Source organism: Scardinius erythrophthalmus, assembly GCF_964197995.2.
Source record: "Scardinius erythrophthalmus genome assembly, chromosome: 16".
NCBI classification, from domain to species: domain Eukaryota; kingdom Metazoa; phylum Chordata; class Actinopteri; order Cypriniformes; family Leuciscidae; genus Scardinius; species Scardinius erythrophthalmus.
Window position 1 is genome coordinate 19,165,173 of NC_138236.1, and position 18,703 is coordinate 19,183,875.

General features: G+C 39.7%; 1 protein-coding gene across 2 annotated transcripts in view; it reads left to right on the forward strand.

Annotated features, from left to right (window-relative positions):
• Positions 1 to 18,703, forward strand: part of cgna (cingulin a) — a 37,611-nt gene that overhangs the window by 15,128 nt on the left and 3,780 nt on the right. For both annotated transcript variants that reach the window (XM_081388218.1, XM_081388217.1), the window contains exons 3-20: positions 522 to 1,179; positions 1,537 to 1,637; positions 1,718 to 1,787; positions 5,024 to 5,136; positions 5,236 to 5,368; positions 5,632 to 5,844; positions 6,009 to 6,157; positions 7,199 to 7,319; positions 7,410 to 7,622; positions 7,708 to 7,929; positions 10,061 to 10,309; positions 10,444 to 10,614; positions 10,721 to 10,882; positions 11,706 to 11,795; positions 11,947 to 12,030; positions 13,279 to 13,397; positions 13,922 to 14,030; positions 14,147 to 14,310. In XM_081388218.1, coding sequence (XP_081244344.1) covers positions 522 to 1,179; positions 1,537 to 1,637; positions 1,718 to 1,787; positions 5,024 to 5,136; positions 5,236 to 5,368; positions 5,632 to 5,844; positions 6,009 to 6,157; positions 7,199 to 7,319; positions 7,410 to 7,622; positions 7,708 to 7,929; positions 10,061 to 10,309; positions 10,444 to 10,614; positions 10,721 to 10,882; positions 11,706 to 11,795; positions 11,947 to 12,030; positions 13,279 to 13,397; positions 13,922 to 14,030; positions 14,147 to 14,310 — 3,141 coding nt within the window. The remainder of the gene's footprint in view (positions 1 to 521; positions 1,180 to 1,536; positions 1,638 to 1,717; positions 1,788 to 5,023; positions 5,137 to 5,235; positions 5,369 to 5,631; positions 5,845 to 6,008; positions 6,158 to 7,198; positions 7,320 to 7,409; positions 7,623 to 7,707; positions 7,930 to 10,060; positions 10,310 to 10,443; positions 10,615 to 10,720; positions 10,883 to 11,705; positions 11,796 to 11,946; positions 12,031 to 13,278; positions 13,398 to 13,921; positions 14,031 to 14,146; positions 14,311 to 18,703) is intronic.

The window sequence follows — 18,703 nt, forward strand, 5'->3', positions numbered from 1 at the left end:
CATGTTATCCCCATGAATGAAAGTTAGAAATCTGGGTCTTTTATAAAGTGAATTTTATATCAAATGCTGTTTTTTTGTAAAAAGGCTATTTAAATATTTATTTATTAATTTATTTATAGAAATTTAAAAAATATCATAAATTCTCCAAAAACTGCACAAATGTTGAGTAAAAACATTAACAAACAGAATAAAATTATATTTGTAAAAAAAAAAAACTATTATCTTGTTACAAAATTAAATGTTATTTTCTGGGGTCTCTAGAGACCCCAAAACCCAGAGTGTAGACATAAATAAAGACCATCAGAGGGTTAAGCTAGTTTAAATTGCCAAGACATTTGTGTTGTTTTAATCCGAAAACTCTGCTGAACTCGAACGCTTCTCATTGGATCGCTGTTTCTTTCCGCTTTTGGCGCGTTTGCTGTTTATTGTTTCACGTACACAACAGAAATGGCAGCGCTTATATTTTTAAACAAATTTTAAATCTGTATGTTTGTATTTTGCTGATTGTGTCTGTGTGTTAGGAGGAGAGAGGATGGGGTAATCCAGGGGCCGTATTTCTCGTCTGGAGAGAATACCCAACTGCGCCGGGCTCAGTCTCACGGCTCCCTGTTGGAGAGAGAAAACGGCAGCGAAGAGTTTACAGATCAACTCCGACGGCCGCTTGGTGATGGACGCTCTGGTAGCTACGGCAACCTGGATGGAGGTGTTGGTATGGGACCAGAGAGGGATCGGCCCATAGACAGGATGGATAGAAATCAGTGGGGCGGCTCCTACCAGACAGGGCTGAATGGCACTTTGGGAAGAGGGAGAGGTGGAGGCAGTCATAACACCTCATCCGAATCAATTGAAATGTCTCCACACAACCAGCAAGCTCTCAGCCAGTCAGCTCACAGCTCCAATCGTCAGACTCCTGCCCACAGAGTCGTCGACAGGTTCGACGGGGGCTCTGCTGCACAGGCGGATAACACTGGGACCACCACCAGGGGGCGCTATCCCATCCTAAATGCAGACAACAGACCCACCTCAACCTCACCATTACCTGTTTCATCTCTCGTTCCAAACACATACTCTTCACCTCTGTCTTCCTCACCTGCTTCTGCCTACAGCAGCCTGGGACGTGGCTCAGGTTCTGTCGCCAAAGTCATGGCTGTCTCTTCCTCTGCTCCAGTTGATGCACATGTAAATGATGGGTGAAATATATTGAGGCTTATTAAAAACTTTGATCTAGACTTTGGAGCAACCTTTTGCATTTGGAAGTGCTCCTCAGATTCCTTAAAAGGCTGTCAGTGTTTTGGAACGGTGTAATTTGAATAGGTTACAGTAAAGCAATTCATCAACCTGATACTCTGTTCTCTCTGGCATTGAATGTCATTTGGCTTAATGTAGCTTGTTAGTTTCAGCAGAGAAAGTGTTACTACTCAAAGATGTATCAATTGTAACCCACTCCTTAGACCGTTTAGGAAATGTTACTTAGTTGTTTTGCACTTATTTGTGTGGGTTGTGTTTGATGTTTAATAGACTGTTATCTCCATTTAGGTAACCCCTGACCTGTTGATGGACCAGGGTCAAAGTTCAGGGTCAGAGTTCTCAACCGAAGATCAGATACAGCAAATAATCTACGATGTTCTACGTCAGGGGTAAACCATCGTTCTTATTTACAAACAATATATACAGACTGAATGTCATTAGTTACACTTTGTTTCTCCTAATTCCTCAGGAGTACAGAGGGAGACGCTTCCATTAAGCGCAGAGTTCGAGTCATCTGTAATAAGATTCAAGGCCTAAAGGTACATTGTATCTTAGTTAATCAAATTTTAAACATTGCTAGTTTTGAACATAATACATGTCAACACCTGATCACATACCCTACATTTAAAGCTAATGAATGGCTTCTATTTAGGGTTGCTTCCACCACCAGTATGACACAACCAGTTCAGCTCAAAGCTTAACTTCTGCTCCCAAAACTATTTCAGGTGAACTGAAGTACAATTCATGATAAAACAAACAAAAAAGACAATGTTCTGTACAGGATATTAAATTACTTGTATCGTGAAAGGCAGTTCAAGTGTATTAAACCAGAGACTGTATATGTGTAATATGTGCAAAAGTCTTGCCTTTCAGTTAAAATAGGCAGTTGGCTTTTTTTAATGTACACTTTTAGTGCAATTTGAGCTGTTATTGAGACATAATCTTGACAGACAGTTTTGTATATTGCCGCCATTCTCAATTCAAGTACATAAAAAATACACTTGTATTATCTACTTAAAAAATAGCTGCCCTGGGTGTAACCAAGATAACCATTGAGTCAATTGACTTTGACTAAACCCAGCTGTGAATAAATCTGCCATTTTTAAAAAGCTATCATAAACAAGTGTCAGCAGTGAGAGGTGATTTACTCTAGTGATAAAACACAAAGTCTGGCTGTGGAGGTAGGCTCAGTTGGCACTGTGTTCGGTACTCATACAGGCATTGCTAAAATGGCCATTACATTTGATGGCTTTTTAGGTGTTGGCATCTTTGCTAAACTGTAATGAATTGGCTGCAGATCCCACCTCACTTACAACAGCTGAGCCCATTTTAGAGTAAGAGGAGTGAGAAATGTTTTGCTCTGCCATCAGCTACACACACAAACACAATTTTCTACTAATGGACACAAAAGTCTGACAGTCTAATCTAATATAAATTTATAAATCCCAATAATATACCATCAGCAATTATAATTAAGCACTTAAAAAGACTGCAATTCAATATCCCTGTCAATCTTATATTTGAACATTTTAGTACACCCTAAGTTTATGTTTGAAATGCAAGGCACGGGAGTTACTCTCTGAGGCAAACAGTAGACCATTTAGCCTCAGTATAATTACCTGACATAGAGAGAGAACCTAGATGCCTGGTGGATGTGTCTGGGTTTTGCTGCCAGGAACAAGTTAACATCATGGACAAGTTTCCGAGCAACTGAGCTCAAGATAATTATAAGAATTTTAAAAGTGGCACAGCAAATTGAAAAATACCTGGAAGTTACACAACTTCTAAAATTGCATAATGTGCTGAATGTTGACAAAGATATGCCTATTTTATGTTAAAACAAAATAGCGCTAATAATTCAGTGTTACAATGGCCTAAAAGCCTGTGACTTGTGTGATAAAACATCATATGTACTGTATATATACTATTATTCATAATAGTCTTTGTCTTAAATGCTGAGCTTTTGGGAGCATTTTGTAATGTAGAAAACTCGTAAACACTTCACTTTTGAAGTAATGATTTCTTAAAAGCAAAGGACTGTTTTTTTGTGCGCAATAATTTAGAATAGTGAACTTTATACAGGATTATGTCTATTATGTCTCAACAGGGTTAGCAAACCACTAATGACTACTTTGTCGTCTAGATACTATCATAGTGATGGACTTGAATTATAGTGTTTTAGGCTAATCTGGTAATGCCTTGCTTTGACGCACATGACTGTCCTGGTTAGTCCTGTTAGCCACTGACAGACTATGCATGGAGTGGGCAAAACAATGGAAACACTTGATGTCAGTTTACCATCATCATGCACTGTTGGGGAATTTTCCTGCCCTGTCAGAGATCTTAGTAGATATAGACAGTCTAGATATCTTTGTATACAGATATGCTCATAAATTTCTGTGAAATGATTAATTTATTACATTCTGAATTATATGTTTTGTCATGTTATGTTCCAGGTCCTGCTAGCTTTGCACATTTGATTTTTCCCCCACAGTGGCTCAGATCATATTGGGTGTCATAAACATTGATAAGCCTGCAAGCAGCAGCCATTGACGCCTGTTTCACACATACTCCGTTAGCAGTGCGTATGCGGTGCGTATTTCTTTCCGCACCCATGTTAACAGGTTAGAGCTTTCACACTGCACGCTGATGCGGCCCGTCAATGTGTTCCAGGTGCGGTGCGTATACAGCAGTGCAGCGATCGTCACCGAGTCTATTTTTTTCTGTGCTGCACGCGCGTAATTAAAGTGACAGTGCATGATTCGTGGTCAAAATGAACAGATTGACATGAAAATGAAGTAATCTCACCATAAACGCAATTCATTAAATTATACTATTTAACAGTCACAGTCATCAGTCTCACAGTATTTTTCACAGTCATCTTTTCACTTTAAGCCCCAGGTAAAGCAAAGAAAAGCAAAACACTTACCATAAGTATCAAAAATAGCCAATGCGGTCAAAATAAAAATAAAATAAAATAAATAATTATGAAATACACTGTACAGTTCGTTATAGCTATTATGTGTGGGCAAGAGCCTTGCATCTCCACAGAAAGTGATAATCACGTAACGGTGATCCGAGAACTACACGGAACAAGAAAGCTGCACAATGGATGACACTCGTTGAAGTGGAGAAACAAAGTTCTGTACGTCCTGTGGTACTTCTTATATAAAGATTTTAATGCTAAATAGAGGCATGAGAGTCGGCTGTCTTTGTCAATTGTAAGTTTTAATTGTAATGTTTGTGTTTTTAACATAAGAAAAGTACATTCAAATGTTTGTTTTGCAAATTAATATATAAATCTATATAGAAGGAATGCATTGAATAATACATTTAAATTTAGTGTGTTTAAACGTGAATAAGTCTATGAAAGACTGTATAACTGTAATAAGTACAAAGAGAATTGAAATTCTGTCAGAAAATGTAGTAAAAACTTTTGGATTTGAAATAAAAATAATGAATAAATGTTGTGTTTGTGGTATACAGCGGATCAGTTGCGCACTGCAAACGCAGCATATATAAAAGCACATGAGCGCGTGCTGCTCCTGCACCGCAGATGTACTGCAACACTCACTGTAAACGGAGTATGTGTGAAACAGGCATGACAGGATCAAATGTGAAACACAAATTCAACAAAATAATTATTTCATTTTATTTTTAAATATCTTATTCTTGAACATCTTTAAGTTTTCAAAAGGGGAAAAGTAAACATATTAGAAAATGTTTATGTAAACTTATGAACACAACCATATAACCATTGTCCCTTGAATTTCAGGTGAGCGGATCTGATGACTTAAAGGAGGAGCTTGAGAAATGTCTGGATGAAAACGTACAGCTGCAGGAACAGCTGGGAAGAAAGAAAACAGAGCTGCACCAAACGCATTCAGAGTAAGATAAACCAACATGGACATTCCCACAACTGCAGATTATATGCAGTGCAACATAAGGTATAGTTATATTGTATTTGTGTGGTTATCTCTCTCTCAGGCTAACTCAGTTGCGAATGGACAGAGAGAATGCAGAGTCTCATGTTAGAGAGCTGGAGGATCAGCTGGCAGGAGTACAGGAGGAGCTGAGAAGAGAGACAGACAACAAGGCTCAAGCTGACACTATGCATATGGTAATCACACGCACAAATGCACATATACCCCAGACTAAGACTTAAATGGTCTGTGATGACAAATCAAAACTTTTTTGCTGTTGTGGACAGTGACAGGTGAAAAGTGTTGATCTTTTTGAAACCTGTGAAAACCCTTATAAATGTTTCATATAGACATAATGTACACATTTGGCTGTTGACAAAAATGATAAAGTACTAGCAGTAAAATTATGTCACTATGATGGTATTGAGGTTATTAAAAAAGTTATGATTTGTGTGTACAGGAGTTGATGGCAGTGAGAGCTGATTTGGCTGAAGCTGCAGCGCTGCGTCAGAAGCAGGAGGACATTCTGAGGCAGAGAGAGAGGGAGCTGACTGCTCTAAAGGGGGCACTGAAAGATGAGGTCTCCTCTCATGACAAGGAGATAGAAGCTCTCAGAGAGCAGTACAGCCAAGACATGGAGCGACTACGAGCAAGCATGGAGCAGGTTTCACAGGTACACATCCAAGGGTCTGCGAAATGTACAGGAAATTAGAGGCTCTTAAGACAGAACCCTGGTGAACACCTATAATATAAAATATAAGGAGCAATTTTAAAACTTGAAGCACTTTGTGTAGGAATCATGGTGCACATATGTACAACAATATCTTTTTGCCTTAGTCTCAGGCAACTATTGAAGCTGAGCGTCACCGTGTGAACTCTACGGTAAGGTCTCTTCAGCAGCAATTGGAAGAAAGCAGAGATGAGGGAAACCATTGGAGAGAGCAGTTCCAGTCCAGTAGAGAAGAGCTACGTAACACCAAACAAGAGTGAGTCACACTTACACTGGTTAGTTTTTTGGCACAATTTAATTAGTTTACATTATTCTTTTGTTAATATGTTTATGTCTCTCTTTTTTCATTGTACGCTTTTTGTCGGTGCAGTGGACAACTGGTTCAACCTAAAGAGTGAGATGCACTCTGAGTAGCTGAGACAAAAATCTAGATTTGTTTGTAGAGATGTGATTGAAACTATTAGTATTTATAAGTCTGCTTTGTAGAGTCTAAGATCCCGCAAGCATAATTTTAAACAAATGATTTAATAATGCATTTAATAAATGCTTTTGTGTGATATTTTTTAAGTGTACCAAATCACAATTCTAAAACATTAAATCCTTACTAAATTCAGAGGAACTAACTTTTAAACAAATTATGATTTTATAATTCGATTACCCTGTTACATCACCGTGTTCATCATCACAAATACTGAATCATTTGGAAATCCTTCTGCTTATTAATTTTTTTTAAGGTGATGTAATTACATTGTACCTACTCAAATAAGTACTGAGTAATATTAATTAACTACATGTACTTACTATAGAGTTAGGGTTAGGTTTAGGGTTAGTTACTTGTAATTATGCATAATTTACTGTTACTCTTACTATAGTAAGTACATGTAGTAACGTGTAACTACATCACCACATTTTTTTTTATTCAGAAAATACATGGCTAATCTGCAAATTTAAACACACTAAGCTAATTTCTCCATCTCTAAATGGTTTGCCAGTAACAGACCAAGATGGCACTATTAATTTAGACTAATAAAATGTGCACTTAGGGAACATTGCTTTTATAATATTTAATCACATTATTATGGATCTTGACACTCAATCAATAGTTTGTCCACCCAAATTACCATTATCAGGAAATATGAGGAGCTCTATCATGTTATAAGAAGTAATCATGGACAATTCAATAGTTGCTATACACTGCAGAATATGTACATATTTGTTAATCAATCACTTAGTTTATCTTTTTTTGTGTGTTTTGTATATTGTGTTTGTGTATGTTTATACTATGTGTGTATGTTAGGTTACTCCAGTCTCGTCTGGAGAAAGAGGAGTTTGAGGAGGAGCTGAAAGATCTGCAGGAGAAAGTCAGCACAATGAAACAGCAGTTACCAGATCCCAAACAGACACAGACCGTCAGTCAGGTAAATACAGTTCACTCATCTGCTTATGAATGTTAAATGAATAAATGTTTTCTTACATTAAGACTTAAAGTACTATTTGTATTTTCATAGGAACTTGAACGTTGTCGTGCTGACCTGCAGAAGGCCCAGGCAGAAATGGATAAATTAAAAACAGATCTTGACAAGAAGACAATGGAAATCGTTTTATTAAAGAAGAGCAAACAGGAGCTTGAAGCAGAGCAGAAATATGAAATTGACAGGCTGAAGGACCAGTCACGCAGAGATAAGGAAGAGCTCACAAAAGCTCATGAGAGGGCCAAACAGGTATAGTATGGCTAAAATTAGTATGACATAATAACAGTTCTCCTCCCCTTGTGTTTTACTTCTGATTTTTATAAACCCCTGGCAGCTAGCTGAACCCTCATTGGTGGAGGCCTTGCGCGGGGAGTTGGGTGACATGCGAGAGGAGGTGGGCCGACTGCGCAGTCAGCTGCTCTCAGCTGAAGAAGAGCTGCAGGCAGAGAGTGACAAGCTCAGCTCTGCTCAAACCCAAGCAAACAATCTGACACATGAGCACAAGGAACTCGAGGAAACCAACACGCGTATGAAGGAGAGGCTCACACGTCTGGAGGTTAGAACACACATTAATATAGGCTACATCTAAACTAATATGGTCACATTTGAAAACACTTTTTTTCCTCTACGTTTTGGCCTTCCATCCACGCTGAGACTCCTGTCTTTTTTTCCTGCGAAAATTTTGCTTTTTAAAGACACTCTCCCAAGTGTGTGAATTTGAAAATGCAGTTTTTGCGTTGTAGAGTGGACTATTTGAACACGATGATGCATGTTTAGTCATGTGACGTATATTTTACCAATAGATTATACCGATATCTGTCTGCTATATGCTATTCACTTTCACAGTGTTGCTAAAGATAAATGTTACTTTGTACAATCCAAATATTAAATTCCTATATAGATGACAGAACATTTACTCTCAATTGCTATCCTGCAGCAAAAAACAAGGGCAGTTGTATTTTATTCCATACATGGAATGGCGATTGAGTGCAATCTCAACGCACCAGTAAGTGTTAAGATATTTAGCTAATAAATGAATTGTGCCAGAAGAATAGTCCATCCATCCATCCATCTTCTTCCGCTTATCCGGGGCCGGGTCGGGGGGACAGCAGTCTAAGCAGAGATGCCCAGACTTTCCTCTCCCTAGACACTTCCTCAAGCTTTTCCGGGGGGACACCGAGTCGTTCCCAGGCCAGCCGGGAGACATAGTCCCTCCAGCGTGTCCTAGGTCTTCCCCGGGGCCTCCTCCCGGTGAGACGCACCCGGAACACCTTCCCAGGAAGGCGTCCAGGAGGCATCCGGAACAGATGCCCGAGCCACCTCAGCTGCCTCCTCACATCGAGAGGTCTACTCTGAGCTCCTCCCGAGTGACCAAACTTCTCACCCTATCTCTAAGGGATCGCCCAGCCACCCTGCGGAGAAAGCTCATTTCGGCTGCCTGTATCCGAGATCTTGTCCTTTCGGTCATGACCCACAGCTCATGGCCATAGGTGAGAGTAGGAACGTAGATTGACTGGTAAATCGAGAGCTCGCCTTGCGGCTCAGCTCTTTCATCACCACGACAGACCGGTACATCGACTGCATTACTGCAGAAGCTGCACCGATCTGTCTGTCAATCTCCCGTTCCATCCTTTCCTCACTCGTAAACAAGACCCCAAGATCCTCCACAACTCCTCCACTTGAGGCAGGAACTCTCCACCAACCTGAAGTGGGCAAGCCACCCTTTTCCAACTGAGAACCATGGCCTCGGATTTGGAGGCTTGATTCTCATGCCGCTGCACACTCGGCTGCAAACCGTCCCAGTGCATGCTGATAAAAATTATTAACAGAACCGGCGACAAAGTGCAGCCCTGCCGGAGTCCAACATGCACCGGGAACAAGTCTGACTTACTGCCAGCAATGCGAACCAAGCTCCTGCTCCGGACGTACAGGGACCGGACAGCCCTTAGCAAAGGGTCCCGGACCCCATACTCCCTGAGCACCCTCCACAGGACGCCACGAGGGACACAGTCGAATGCCTTCTCCAAATCCACAAAGCACATGTGGATTGGTTGGGCAAACTGCTATGAACCCTCCAGCACCCTGGAGAGGGTATAGAGCTGGTCCAGTGTTCCACGACCGGGACGAAAACGCACTGTTCCTCCTGAATCCAAGGTTCTACTATCACCCATATTCTCCTCTCCAGTACCCTGACATAGACTTTCCCTGGGAGGCTGAGAAGTGTGATCCCCCTGTAGTTGGAACACACCAGAAAAATAGAAGAATAGTCTAAAAACTTTATTATGTCTGGTCTCTGTATCATCTCAGTGAGCTTTCAATATGTTTTACACATATGCAGTAAGATGAATTTACGTTTTCAAATGTTTTTATTTTTCATTATTTAACTTTTCAGTATGGGTGAGAAACTTGAGGAAACTGCTAATGTGGACTGAGAGAGTTTTTGAAATAATAACGGAGTTTTCAAATGAATCCGCATTAATGTAGACAGCCATAGTTATATAATGGTACACCTTCCCTCTAACTCAGACTATAACAATCTGTTTTCATCAGTTAATGGTTGTGTTTTCATGATCCTATTTGTCACTTTTGAAATCCCGAGTTGATGTCATGCATTAAAACACACATTGCTCCATCTGCTCATCTGTTCGCTCTCTTTTTCTGACGTGTTTAACTGTCTTTGTCTGTAGTCTCAGCTGCAGGAGCGCATGTCTCAGAGTATTGAAGCTGAGCAGGAGCAACAGGAGGAGACCAGGAGACTGAGGCAGCAGCTGGAAGAGTCCAGGCGTGAGAACTCCAGGCTGGGCCTGGAGAGGGACGAGCTGGCTCGTAATATGGAAGAGAAGGAGAAGGACAGAGACGCAGTCCGCAAGGAGAACACGCTGCTCGATGACCAGAGGAGGCAGCAGGATAGAGCACTAGACAAACTCAATAAAGAGGTATGTGCTCATCGACACAAATTTGAGTCAGTCTTGTGTCATTTTACATTTTTATTAGTCTGTCCTTTACTTTTTTTTTTTTAAATCTCCCTCTTTTGCTTCCTCCTGCCCCTTTCTCTCGCTTTTTCTGTCAGATGGAACGCTTGTCTGCTGCGTCCCGTGAGGAGGTGCGGCTCCTGCAGGCTCAGCTGGATGAGCAAAGAGAGAAGTGGAGGAAAGAGCAGCAGGACTTGCATAAAAACACCAAAGAGAAGCTCAGTGAGCTGGAGAGAGCTCAGAGCACCATTCATTCCCTACAGGAGGAGGTGCCACACTCTGGCCTCTTACAAATATTCCTACTTTGGTTTTGAATTTGGCTAAGCAAATTAATCAGTCAACAATTTGTAGTGATTCAATTTTGTTTGTTTTTAGTTGGCCCGTCAAAAGAAGGAGCTGTTCTCAAGTTATGAGCATCGAGACAATGCTTTATTAGATAAAGAGCTGCTCAGCAACCGCCTCAAGCATCTGGAGAGTGAGATGGAGACTCAGCGTACCACACAAAACGACCGTTCACGAGATATCCGCAGCTTGGAGGTGTGTGTTTCACCTTCACATTTCCACATTTGGTGTCTTAAGCCTTGTTTATACTTTCGCCTGGCTCTGCTGCGCGAGTCTCCGCAGACTGCGCGCGCACCTCCCCAAACGGACGAGGCGCTTATACTTGACGTGCTCGCCGTTGTACTATTCTTTGAAACGATAGGGGGCAACTCGAGAGTAATTGTCCTCTTATTAGGAATCAGCGGTGAGAAGAAGAAAGCTATACACACTTGACAATGTTTATTTTAGTACACCACCACCAATACCACACTACAAAAAGAATCATGTAAAACCCAGTAAACCCTGATATTATTACTCGTGACAATAAAACAAAATATATGGATATGAGAATGTGTATTCAACATGACTAAAGCAACGATCTCTTACATATTTTCTAATTTCACTAAACATTTCATTAAGTTTTGTGAACATTTTTATTAAACATGGACCTTTATGTTCATTAAAAATACTTTTTATGCTATTGTATGCTCATTTTTTTAAATGTAAGCAACTAGTTTAGACGTGCAAACTGGGTGCCGGTGTGGTGAAAAGTTCGAGCTCGGCCAGATTCGGCTCAAAGTCATTCATCTTCGGATGCGGAGCCGCGCGCGCTGTTACAAAAAAAGTCATGCACACCGCCAAGTGAAATGGGGTCTTGCGCACCCAACGCGCACGACCGCACACACCGCAATGACGTCATTTTTGCCGTGCGCACCTTTGCGCTCGTGTGGACACGTCGAGTATAAACCTAGCTTTAGAGATCATAATGTGGTGGTGTAACTCTCTCTTCACTGTTTGCTATGTTTGTCTCCACCTGCAGGACAAAATCAAGCATTTGGAGCTTGAGTTAGATGAGGAGAAGAACAGTGCGGAGATGCTGACAGAAAGAATCACCAGGAGCAGAGATCAGGTATATACACACTGTTATCATCAGTGGACATCAGGGACTTATTAAGTGCCATATTATAACAGAACTACTGTACCTGTGTAAATTATTCATAAAGTGTTAACTAAGAAAAAGGTAATTAAATGCTTTAATTTAAATGTGGTGCTGCGTGTAGATTGAACAGCTGCGTGCAGAGCTCATGCAAGAACGGTCCTCCAAACAAGATCTGGAGCTGGACAAAAACGCTCTGGAGAGACAGGTACGCCTCGTGACCATCCAACAGTATGGTAGATTTATCTGTCGAAGTGTATACTGCATTATCGTTGACTGAGTTTTTGTGGTAACAAGTAGGGCTGTTTTCGACTAAGGATTTTCATAGTCGAATCTGATTCGTTAGATTTTGCCGTAGTCGACTGATAGTCAAACCTTTTTTTTTTTTTTTTTTTTTTTAGATAGCAGCTAGATTTTTTCCATTTCAAACAAAAGAGCTTAAAAAACTAAAAGAAAAACATGATGTGTAACAAATACCTTTTATTCATTTAAAGCCAGATGAACAAAACATATCACACATATATCATGACATTTCATAAACATGAGGAGCAATATGAGAGAGAAATTTGGTGATCGTTGTTTAGGTACATTAAACCACGTAAAGCTTTTTCACGCCAATGAGAACCGTGTGGAGTCAACTCACAGCCGCTCCGCTGCCCTGCTGAAAATGTGAAGCAGAAACGCTTAATGTCAGATAACGTCCATAATAATTGGACTCTGGGTTCGATTTTTTTACCATTTTCAGTGGTTATGAGGAGCAATATGAGAGGGAAATTTGGTGATCGTTGTTTAGGTACATTAAACCACGTAAAGCTTTTTCACGCCCATGAGAACCGTGTGGAGTCAACTCACAGCTGCTCCGCTGCCCTGCTGAAAATGTGAAGCAGAAACGCTTAATATCAGATAACGTCCATAATAATTGGACTCTGGGTTCGATTTGTGACTATTTTCAGTGGTTATGAGGAGCAATATGAGAGGGAAATTTGGTAATCATTGTTTAGGTACATTAAACCACGTAAAGCTTTTTTCACGTTAGGACTTATAAAGCCCATGAGAACCGTGTGGAGTCAACCCACAGCCGCTCCGCAGCCCTGCTGAAAATGTGAAGCAGATTTTTGAATACATTTTTATTTATTTACATTAGTAAGCTACAGGACATCGTCTTTCAAAACATGACCTGCGCGAAAGCGAAAAAAATAAAATTTTGTACCCAGCCCTTCTGAAAATGCGAATGCGTCTCTGTCCCCAGCACATTTCAAACCAAACTGACACCCATGTATTCGACTATGAGGTTCATAGTCGAATCAGACCTCTCCGAATCGAATCGTCGAATCCTCGACTATTAGAAGTCAGCCCTAGTAACAAGTGTGATAAGAGTGTACAGTTAAATAAGTGAAGAAAAAATGCATTAATTCAGATTGGCCACAAGATTTCATCTAATCTGCATATCTTTCAGATAAAGGAGTATAAGTCTCGCGTAACTGAGATGGAGGGCCAGTCACGTTCCTCCACTGGCGTGTCTCAGCTGGAGAGCAAAATCCAGGAACTTGAGGAGCGGCTGCGCACAGAGGAGAGGTAAACAAAGGGCCTAATGAACTGAAGTTCTAAAACCACTACCATGAAGTGGCTGAAACAATTACATTACCCACAAAGCACTACAGAATGCTTGAGAACAGCACTCCTCTTTAATCAATCTACGTTGCTAGAATACACAGAAAAATTCACAGACCGCAGATATTCCAGTTCGTAAAGCGGTCCACGAAATCTTCTACTTTAAGTTAATTAATTAAATAAAATTTCACTACATTATGTAAATTACATTAGGGGAATGGTCAGGTTTATTTGTTACTTGGTCAGATTTTAATCTGCCCTGCCAGTATTTTTACTGGCATTTGTGTACAAAAAAGTTTTTGTATATGCACCAGGAAAATTCTTTTTTTTTTTTTTTTATTAAAATAACAAAAAGTTAAGTTTTAAAGTTTTAAAAGAAAATAACATCATCAGACCACAGCACCTGAAGAATCTTAAGTGTAAGAAAACTCAATACACTACAGACTCAGCACATCCTGAGGTACAAGCACATTTTTGTGTTTTCTCAGAGAGAAGAATTCTGTAGTGTCCTCTCAGCGACGGTTGGAAAGGAAACTAAAGGAGCTGAACATCACCCTGGATGAGGAAAGACAGCAGCACACGGAACAGAGAGACCAGGTGAATCAAACACACGTTACATGTACACATAGAGTAGTGTGTCTTCTTCTACACCATGTGATGATCTGTGTATTTGGTGGAGTGTTTCTGTGTTTAATGCATGTGTGGTCCTGCAGCTGACTCTGCGTGTGAAGGCTCTGAAGCGGCAGGTGGATGAGGGAGAGGCCGAGGCAGAGCGACTGGAGGGATTGAGGAGGAAGGCCATCAGAGACATGGAGGAGCAGCAGGAACAGAAGGAGGCGATGCAATCCAGAGTCACGGCGCTAGAGAATGAACTCAAGTAAGTGTGCGTGACTGAGTATGTAAAGTTCTTTTTTTCCCCTTTAAATAGAGAGCAATTATGGCTGGATTCCTTTGTGCTTTTTCCTTAATGTGTTTGGTGCAGTATTGAGAATAAGACCTACAGTATACGTGTGTGTAATATGGAGTTTATTACTTAAAACATTAATACTCAGTGAGGCCCCCAGATGGCAGTGTGTGTCTCTTAAAATGCGAGAGTGACCAGACTGCTTGCATCTCTAATCTCTTAAGGCCTTTAGCTTTCCAAACCTCACTCACAAATGATCTTTCCTCAAATCAGCCAGCACATACTGCTCATCTCTGCTATATGGTGAAAAATCAATACCACCCTGTTTGTCACATCATATGCACATTCTGGAAATCACAGAACCTCGTAATAAGCTTATAGATCAGACTGTATTACACACACAAAAACAATTAAATTATATCTGCTGTACCACAGTAGTGTCAGAATTTCTTCTTAATAACTGTATAGTTCTACCTGCTAATAATGATGCTGATGTGTAAATTAATTTACATTAACTTTTATTTTTATTTAAGTTTACATCTTTAAAGGAAAATATATGTATAAACTGTTCTCTGTGTGGTCAGTTTTACAGTGTTGTCATTATTTTAATCATCATGTCTGTCATTGTGGTTTGGCCCCCCACTGTCCAACACAAAATTCAAAGATAATATAATATAATATAATATTAACAGAACTATAACTATAAGAATAAATATTAACAATAATAAATTAAAGTTCCCCTTTTATGCTATTTTAAAGGTTACTAATTTTGTTTGGAGGTCTCCTACAACAGGTTTACATGTATCAAAGGTCAAAAAACACTTTCGTTTTCTCATAATATACACTGCACATCATCAAATTTTTCAAAGATTCTCAAACGACTCCAAAGATTCAGTCTCTAAACCCCTCCTTTCCGAGAGCCTAAGCTGCTCTGATTGGTCTACTGCTTACAGCGCGTGTCGGAAACGAAACGCTCTTAACCATAACTGAACAGCTCCGGAGGCTTCCTAAAGCTCAGCGATTGTACACTCTGTAAAGACAGTAACGATTGCATTGATTTTACCATATCAATCTGAGCTCGAGTCTGATGATGAATCATTGGAAGAACTAGTTATTCAACCTGAACCTCTATCGCAAGGACGACTTGAGCAGGGGCTCGTTCTTCGTACGTCGCTAACTCAGTTAGCTGGATTTGATTGTTGACGATTTGGCATGATCTTGGATCGTTTGGTTCTTCAAAGCTCATCCTGGACTTGCTGTCATAGCAACAGATGCGCAAGCTCAAACCAGCTCGGGAGCAGGCTTATTTCATGTAAACAGGATTAGATCGCGGCTTCATAAGCGGAGCTGATACGGGAAGTCCAGCGCAGCGCGATAGTGCACTTTCTGAGATGGTTTTTTCTTTTCTCGTGACTCGTGAGATTGTCGTTTACATTATTAAATTGTTGGAAACGCACATTTATTTTCGACTTGTCGGAGTCTGGCTTTAAATACAGCACAAACTGTTTGCATTGCCCTAAGATTATTTGCGAGTGGCTCTTTCCTTTACACTATTGGAGATGCGGAGAAGTTGAGGGAAAGGGCTGTCTGTCGTTTTTTTTTTTTTTTGGCATTTCCAAGCCACTTAAGACCCAATGTTGTAAAGCAGTTTTTTTTAAAGCAATTTTTTTAGGCTATCATCATTTTTTATGAAGATCATACAATCATGACCATGCCGATTACAGTATGTCACTCAGGCTTCACTAACGTGATTGGTAAAATAGACTATAGGCTATACCATCAAGGCCTCAATGAAGGGGATTATGTGAACAGAAAGGGGGATTATGTGAACAGAAAGGGGGTTCACAATGTAAATGTGCAGCCCAGTTACAATTGGGATTCTTAATATTCCAGATTAATAATATTATATCAAATAAAAAAAGGCAGTTGACTAAAATAATCACAAAATGTGAAAGCAAAAAGGCCAGGATCTGTGCATTACTTAAGAATTTTCAGAGATTCACATTCCTGCACATTATTTGAAAGTGGTAAGGAAAGTTCCACAATTAAATATCAAGCTCACTGTATTACACTTATTGATCCTAACAGAACTGCATTTTTTCATAGGTGATTATGACATGTTCCTGCAGACAGGTGTTTTATGACCCCATTCCCTGACCAAACCAGTTACAATGCAGCTATAGCCAGGACAAGGGCACACAATGAAATGAACTTCAGCTAACTAAAGGGAAGATTTCAGTGTCTGAAAAGTCTGAGGGTTGCACATCTGACAGGGCCTGTGACATTGTTGCATGTGCCATATTACACAACATTGCCAAAAAAAAAAAAAAAACCTTTCATTAAATGTTTAATAAAAGACAAATATGCTTAGTTCCTTGAGTTTTATTTCAATTGTTCTTTGTAAAGAAAAGCCAGTGGTCAAGTGCCTGCAACAAGAGATATTAGACACATGCCTCATGCAACAAATAAAAAGGAAAAGTTGGCTATCCACTGCCCACCTGTAGGCCTGTCTCCTCTGTCTGCATGTGCAGACTCTTCTGTAGGCCTTTCTGATGTGGAATCCTGCAACTTATATTGCAGCCATAAAGCATACAAGTATAAATTAAGTAAAGTTATTTATGCACTTGCAGGTAGGCTAGTTCCTCCATATGACAGTTATCTGAGAGGGTTTATTCACTGTCCAGTGCAATGGAAACAAATAGACATTACAAGGTCTTATACTTTCTTTCCTTTGGAAAGTTAGAAAATGTCCACTTACTGCACATATTTCAGCCACCACTTTCTTGGGAACAGATACAAGTGTTGGTGTGTTATGTAAAAGTGCACAAAAGAGGAAAACACAATGTCATTACAATGAACTACACTCGGGAAAATGTGATCAATAACTCATGGCAAAATATTTTTACATTAACATAAGTTTATCAGTTTTCACTTTCACAAGTCAAAGCAATTCATCATTACTTTTAATGCGGCCTTCATTTAATGCAGCAATATTTGTACAATTATTTTACAGTGTAGGCTACTAAGATCTTTTCTTTTTTTCAGCCTTTTTCTTGGTTGCTTTTATAAACAGACAACCATTTATTCAACAGTGCCTTTTATAGAAGAGAAGAGACTATAATATAACTAAAAATTACCATTAGGCTGTGTAGAATATTTTTGTACTTCACTTTTATTAGTTCCCATGTTCTAGTGTGGTGACTCTGACATTACAATGAACAAAGTAGCCTAATTATGCAATTATTAAAATACAAAAAAGGCTAATAAGTGATAAAAACATCTAACATGGCCACTTCTAACAGATTTAAATTTTCTGCTACTTTTTGCCAGCCCTCTCTCCTGGCTTTTGCAGACTTTGTGTTCCCTGGCGTTTTGATTAAACATTAAAATTCCGAATAAACTTCGACTATCTTGCTCTGTTGAGGAGAAAAACTGTGCGCGCTCTTTGGCCAAGCTGAACAGCCAATAGCAGCGTTGCTGATCAATGTTTCTACGATCGATACATATCCCCTTTTAAGCCAGCGCATGAACGCGCAGTTATCTCAGATAACTCAATCCAGCGATACTAATCATAAACAACAGGTGAGTTCGAAGAACCCAATTAGCCGGATCATGATTAGCACGATGATATCATCTTGGATGTGTCATTTGATCTCGGATGTAATAAGCAACGTACGAAGAACGAGCCCCAGGACGTTTCTCAGTGAGATGTAGCAACTCTTTTTTTCAAATTTATTGCGGTACACATGCGGTGCAATAATACATAAAAAAATTATTATTAACAGTATCAATAACAGTGCATAAGTTAGCTGGGCACTAACATGAATGACTGATGTAACATTAAAGTTTGTAAAAAAAAAAAAAAAAAACTTACTCCATCCTTTATCATTACTCAAAGTAGTATGAACTGCATTAAATAGTGGCCCACAGCTGATTAGAAGAACTATTTCAGCAAAACGCTAATAATTAATTGACATTAATGCCGTTTAGTTTAGTTTAGTTTAGTTTAGCTTAGCTTAGCTTAGTTTAGCTTAGTTTATTTGTATAGTACATTTAAAAACAACGTGGGTTGGCCAAAGTGCTTTCCATTAAAACAATATTCTAACAGCATAATTAGCCACAAATACAGAAAATATTACACACCTCACCAAACCAAATACAGTTAAATTGCAAGACAACAGTAAAACAAGATACACTCAACTACTAGCTCAACCAAGGCAAGTAAATGCGCCCTCAATCGTGATTTAAAAGCACTTAATTTAGTGAAACATCTAATATCCGAAGGCAGGTTATTCCAGAGGCGGGGTGCAGCAACTGAAAAGGCACGATCCCCTTTGGACTTTAGATGAGATTTAGGGATCTTTAA